This window comes from Egretta garzetta, unplaced genomic scaffold (genome assembly GCF_000687185.1).
Source record: "Egretta garzetta isolate BGI_Z169 unplaced genomic scaffold, ASM68718v1 scaffold415, whole genome shotgun sequence".
Classification (NCBI taxonomy): domain Eukaryota; kingdom Metazoa; phylum Chordata; class Aves; order Pelecaniformes; family Ardeidae; genus Egretta; species Egretta garzetta.
In genome coordinates, this window is record NW_009259686.1 from 1,436,235 (window position 1) to 1,443,304 (window position 7,070).

Genomic DNA, 7,070 nt, shown 5'->3' on the forward strand with positions numbered 1-7,070 from the left:
TGAGCTCTTTTCCCAAGCCTTTTACGATCCCAGCTTTCTTAGGCTTCTGTATGTAAATATTAACTCACCCTTCAGCTGTATTTCCACTTTGAACACAGCCCTAATTATAGGCAAGAACTGTAGCATCACCTGATACTAAAGTAGTTCAGTTTTTATCAATAGACTTTGATTTTAAATGTCAGGGCTTTTCTTTGTTGTCTTCACCTATTTTAAAATTTGGGATTGCAATTTCCTAAACTTTTAGGGAACATAGCTATGGAAAATATGCTATTTTGCTGGTGCTAGCATCCTTGTAACCTTTTTCTTTTCCACTACTTTTGGCTTTTGAAGAGGAATTTGAAATTTGGTAAGGAGTGAGTAGCATTTAAGCTATGGACACATATTCTGCTGCTACTGTGAAAATCTGCTCAAATTTGGCAAAGACTTTTGGAAAATCTGTTTGCAAGTGCATAGTAGAGACCTTAGAGTTTACCAGCTAAAGTGCACAAATCCTGTTCTCACTGAACAGGCTGTATAGATGCTGTCCTTTCTGAGAGATGGCATGCTCTGTCTCCTTCGGGCTGTCCAAGGACCAGCTGGAGGGTCACGGTACCTTATTTCTGCCATTCTCTCAGCGTTCTCTCTGCCTGCACCCAAGCGCCACAGAAGAGGCCACCCAACTTACGTGCAAAGGGAATGAGAGCTTGACCAAAGGAGGGGAAAAAGGCAAAACTAAATCTGCTGGCTGAGGGTGAAGCTGTGGCTGAGAATTGTTGAGGAAAGACTGGACTGTGACCAAGTAGGCAGGAAGTAAAAATTAGAAGCACTTGAGCAAGGAGACTTTGACATACAGAAGAGGGGATAACAGGATTAGGAGCTCTCAAGGGAAATTAAGAGCAAACCAGGATTCACTAGGAAAAAGGGACTGACATTGTGTGAGAAATGTGAATGGGATGCACAGGAGTCATGGGAGTAGAATTAGCTAGGTTTGCCTGGGAAGGAGATTGGAAAAAAAGCATGTAGAGACAGAGCAGAGCTGAGAACAAAGGATGCATGTTGGAAGGGAGACTGAGAGTTTGATGGGTGAAGGCTGGAAACAGGGTAAAGATTCTAACAAGAGGAAGGAGAAAACTTAGAGGCAGAGGAAAGGTGATAGGGATCCAGCTTGATACAAACTCTTTCCTCCACGATCTGTAAAAGAGTCTTGAGAATCACCATTTCTCTAGGGTCATCAAATGTGTTTTAGAACCATTGGCAAAGTGTGTTTCTTGTCCTTTAATAGTTTGGTTTATTAAACGTTGATATATTATACCAGACCTGTAGCAGAGAATCTGAAAGTTATTTTTATGGATAAATCTATGAGAGTGAACATAATGTCTCACATGAAATATCGGGATTTAATTTTCGTAATAAGAGAATCAATTGCAAAGTGAAACCTTAAAAGTTAGCAAATGCCATAGATAATGCTGACTATGCTTGCAAGATTGAAGTTATAGAACAACTTTCATATGGGGCACGACTGAGTAAAAGTCAGTCTGGAAAACAGGTGGCCTAGAGGGGATATGTAAAAATCATGAGTGGCACAGTAAGAGTGGAAAGGGATTTTCTGTCTCCTTCAATACAAGCTCCAAGGTATATAAAATGAAACTACTATGAGACAGGTTCAAAACAAAAGGAGATGATTCTACTGCTTGCCAAAGGTTGTTGTGGAGGCTAAAAGCCAACGTGGGTAAAGGGAAGAATGGATAGGTGCATGTAGGATAAATCTGTTGGCGATTACTGCTGCATATATAGAAGTCATCTCTGTCTCTACACCTTGAACCACAAGCGGGAGGCTTAGAGAAAGCTGGGAGAGCATGGGGGATGTTTGCCCTGCCCTTACTTCTGCTGTATCTGCCATTCTTACTGACTTGTAGAGAGGAAAATTATAGCCAGATCCTCAAGAGATTTCATAGGAGGCAGAGAAGGATTGAAACCTGCCTCAATTAATGTACAGCTGAATTTGAGTTTCCCTTTCATTGCAAGGGCATGATGCAGAAGACTGTGTAAATCACACCATAAACACAACCACACCCACTGCTACCCAGGGACATAAAATGGAAAATCCTCTTGAAGGCCATGGAATTATCTCAGGGTACAAGCTAGCCCACTGGGCTTCCTCACCATTTTCTGGTGGTAAAAGACATAGTCTCTGGGTAGGACATGAGAGTGAGGAATGGAATGAGTAGAGCACAGGCATGTAGACATGTTTCTGAGGTGGACCAGCTATATGTTGTGCAGCTTTACCATATTCTGTGTGAGTGGCAGTCAAGGAGTCCCCCGGGACAGAGGCACAAGAAGGAGCACTTCAAGGCCAGAGTCAGGGATGGACAGGAACTACTGCAAGTCTCACCTGAGACTGGAGAGGATTGCAGAATTCAAGGAAGTCTTCATCTCCTAGAGCAAACATGGAGAGATGCAGAAGGTTATGGCCATTGTTAGAGAAAAGGCAAACACCTACAGGGCCTGTCATCTAAACTAGTCTACATGTCTCAAGTAGTCTAAATGTAATCTAAACTAGTCTACCAGTAATCTAATCTAATTATTTTTATATGTTGCATTAAACAATTGCTAAGTAAGTGCATCTTCAATATGAGAGATGCTCATTATTCTTACCCTGCAGGTCACCCTCCTCAGTGATGGGAGGTACAAGTTTGATACCCTCAACAAACCAAATCCATGTCTAATCCAGTTCTCTATCCATGGAGATGGGAATAGGAGGGGATGTTGGCATCTCCTCTGGCCACATTTTAAAAAGTGTGTTATCAAACTCTTTGAGAGATCTGTGGGTTGTGGATCTCAAGTTGACAGAAGTGTTTCTGAAATCCAGACTGAGGTCCTGCAAGGCCATACGTAGGCCACAACACCGTCCTCGGCGTGTCCTTTTACATGACTCTGCACAAATACGCATTCAGCCCACTAACTTTAATCAACTTCCTGCTTGGACTGATGATTGCTGTGGATCCTGTTCTGCACTGCTTAGCTCTCTGCATGACACGTACTGAACAGAAAGGCTAGGTACCCACTCAGAGTTCTGGATTCCAGAATTCAGGTGCTTAAATCCTTACTTGGATCTAGTCCTTCGGCCTTAATATTTCTCAATACATATAAACATTTCTCAATACATATAAACAGAGTTAATACCAATAAATCATCTCCCAGAATATTGTTGAAGATAAGGCCATCTGTAAAGGTTTACATTGTAAACCTTGAGGCAGTTTGATTTGTATCTAACGTTATCTGGCTTTGCTTAGTCTAATTGATAATTACAGTGAGTGGGTGACAGAACTGTGAAACACCATCGCGTGACTAGCATTATGAGAAAATCCCTCAAAGTTCAGAGTCGGTGCTTAGTGACACTGTTCATGGTTCCTTCTAGAGGTACAGTCACTGGTATTTTTCACTATAAGATGAAAGTCTGGTATTCCTCCAGAGTTTGGTGAGTTTGGCGAGTTTGGCCACTTCAGAGGTGACAACCACTGCCAGAAGAACCTAACACTAGAATGATCAGATTCACACCAAATAATTATGCTCACACGAAACAGACTGAGCTCCTCAGGCATGGCAGACTGATGTTTTTTTCCAAAATTGCGGGCTTGTTCAGTCTTTTAGATGTCAAGGTTGTTCTAAAGAAGAAAATAATACCTTAACAGGTTTGAAGTCTTAATTTCCTAAATGGAGACCTAATCACCCTAAATGGGGTGATTTTGCTTCTTCCAGCTGCAAGTAAAATGACTAGGAATTAATTCTGCTGATAGACTGGCATTTTGTTTAAAGGAGGTGTAATTAGGGCCTATGCTTTCATAGGACTAGAAATTACAAATTGTAGCAAGGATTAGAACATTTTTCTTATTTTGCCTCTGTAGTCTAAAATGTGAAAGACCGCTATTCAAATTCCTGTGGTGCAATTCAGAATGATCTAGGATAAAAAGTGCCTATGAACCAAGTGAAGCAAGGACTTGGTGGCAGTGTCCCAGATCTAATCATTGTTGCATTCTCATTTCTTGAATTGAAAAGTTTGGGTTTCATTCAGTTGCAGACATTTCAACACCATATTACCATATCATACTGATATAATTATAGCAGGAAATTAAACAAGCCCTAAGCCTTAGTACAAGAGACTCTGTACTTTTTGTGTGACTAACAACTGAAACAGTATCTCTACATTTGATAACATATACTTGATAAAGAGAGGGAACTGTATTAAAAGAGCCTAAAATGATCAAAAGCAAAAACAAAGTGTGTGAACATTTGCATGCATGTGTGTGTGGTGTGGGATGGTGACAGATTAAGAATGTGAAAAAGCCTCAAATGGAAGAAAAAATAAAATTCAAACATTAGTGTAACAAAAAAGGAAAGAGAGGGGGCATGTTAAAAATATGTGAAATACAAAATAGAGCAAAGAAAAGACATAGTCTTATTTACTCATTGGTACTATAGGAGGAAAAAAACATTCAAATGAATCAAGGGGCAACCGTTCTAAAACTGATACAGACATCTTTTTATATATAAGCCTAATGAATTGAAGGATCTCAGTGCTCATTTTTATCACTGGGGCAAGGGACTGAGTCAGATTCAAGATGGCTGAGTCAGATTCCGAGGGCTGGAGCACCTCTCCTATGAGGACAGGCTGAGGGAGTTGGGCTTGTTCAGCCTGGAGAAGAGAAGGCTGCGGGGAGACCTGATTGCGGCCTTTCAGTACCTAAAGGGAGCCTATAGGAAAGATGGGGGATATCTTTTTAGTAGGGCCAGCAGTGACAAGACAAGGGGTAATGGTTTTAAACTAAACCAGGGTAGGTTTAGACTAGACATAAGGAAGAAATTCTATACAATGAGGGTGGTGAAACACTGGAACAGGTTGCCCAGAGAGGTAGTGGAGGCCCCATCCCTGGAAACATTCAAGGCCAGGTTGGGTGGGGCTCTGAGCAACCTGATCTAGTTAGCGGTGTCCCTGCTCCTGCAGGGGGGTTGGACTAGATGACCTCTAGTGGTCCCTTCCAACCCAAAACATTCTATGATTCTATGATTCTATAGGAATAGCCATCTATGTAGAATAGCTATGTATATAAACACATATACAAGAGGGCCCCACAAATCCTAAAATGAAAGAATATTATTAAGGTTGCAAAGTCAACCACTTAAATATATCAAGAAATGCCAGATTAAGACTGCTTGTCTGAGTCCAGCTATGAGATGAAGTACTACTTTTCCACTAAACTTCTACTGCCTTTGGTGCATAGAATGTGCATCATTTCTTGATAAGCTTGATATTTTATTTTCCTTTTCATTCAAGGTATGTCTTCAGTTCTTATTAATCATGATAGCCAAACCATCCTCCAGAGGCAAATTGTTTATTTCTCCAGATTTTGTAATCATTATAATATCCAAGTTCTTCAAAAGTATGAGCAAACTTATAGCCCCGTAAGGAAAGATACGATTTTACATATACGGAATCAGAGGCCCCAAGTTCATTCCTTGATATGAAATTATTTTTATTCATTTCACATTTTCACTGCAACTCATCTCATCAGGCTGTTCACTGAGTCTTTCACCCCATCTTGCAAGCTCGTACTCTGCATTAAGCCCAGCCATCTGAATTTCCGTGTGTTTTCCCAGTGCTCCACCATTTCCCAGTCCCTGTTCACTGTTTATTTTACAGACTCCTAATCTACATTTTCCACTCCCAATTGCAGTCTCATCAGCCAAACACACCTAATTGCTCTGAATCCCAGTCTCTGTCTGCAGTTGCCTTTGTGAAGCAGCAGGTCTGGCTCCATTCTCTGACCCATCCTGCCATTCCAGCCTCACTGGAGCACTTGTTCCTGCACACCTGGTTCTGCTGGCATCAGCTTTACCTTCTCTGTGTTGTGCTGGATTACTTTATCCTCCCTGTATCGTGGTGAATTCTCTTCCACATGCCCAGGTCATAGGCATCACAAAACAGAAGCTTCCTCCTCAATTTTCTGTCCAATCTAGGTTTGCTTGGTTTGGAACAGAAAAATTCCCTGCCAAAAGAGGCCATAGTGGGGAAGGTCCCTCTATTCTGGTAGTCCTGACCCAAGGGCAGCATATGCAGTTCCTTGGTGAGGACAGAAATGTGCACACTGGACAGGATGGGGGCCCTGGCAGAGAAGCTGCCAGATGTCTCCAAGTCCCCCCTTTCTGGAGAGGGGAAAGGAAATAAAGACCATTTAGTCTCAACGGGGACACAGAAGCTACGGTGTATGTCAAATATGAGTTCTCACTGCAGAGCTCAGGACCCTGAGGCACTGAGAATCAATGAGAGAACATTGCTGCACTGCGAATCAATGAGAGAACATTGCCACAGTACTTCAGCCTAGTACCATTCCCCCAGTCTTATTTTACTGAACTATTCAGGATACTATTTTCAACACACATTAAGAACCAGCTAGCACGAGGTAAACAGCAAAGGACAAAGCTTGTCCCAGTTAAAGCCTGGCACACGGAACAGAGTCTTAGCGGAAGGTATTGAGCATCCACTTCTTTTGAAACAATGAGACCTCCACAAGCTTCAGGATAAAATGCACTTTTTTAAAAACAAGGAACAAATACTTCCCTACGTGTTATGGCTTATTAAGAAACTCACGCTCTGGGAAGGTTATTACTCTACAAGTCTTACAGCGCTTTTTTTCACAAGCAGCTGGTGCATCTGGCTGCTGCTGTCACGGGGTTGCTGGGGACCGGAGAGGAGAGGATGGGATGCGGGCAGGTGCCTGCTTTCCCCGAGAACCTGGGGGAGTCAAAATGCAAACTGGTAAGCACGAAACGCGTACAAACCCAACCACCACCATGGTTGTCACTGGCAGCAGTAATAAGCACAAGTTTCTTAGTGCTCCACTTTGGACTCATGGTGTGTGTGTGTGTGGAAGTAAATTTTCCTCTAACTTACATTATGCTAGGTTAAAATTAATGCTAATTACAGCTAATCAATGATAAGCACGGGTGCCTCATTTGACGTAGGGCCAAGCATCCCTCCACAGCAGCACGGGGGCGCAGCCCGGCACCCCACCCCCCGGAGGGCGGCTGTAGCC

At 42.4% G+C, this 7,070-nt stretch overlaps 1 protein-coding gene across 1 annotated transcript in view; it reads left to right on the top strand.

The window, feature by feature from the left end:
• The first annotated feature begins 6,733 nt into the window (after nt 1–6,733).
• Nucleotides 6,734–7,070, top strand: part of AGPAT5 (1-acylglycerol-3-phosphate O-acyltransferase 5) — a 61,455-nt gene continuing 61,118 nt past the window's right edge. The window contains exon 1 of the mRNA XM_009638765.2: nt 6,734–6,793. Coding sequence (XP_009637060.2) covers nt 6,734–6,793 — 60 coding nt within the window. The remainder of the gene's footprint in view (nt 6,794–7,070) is intronic.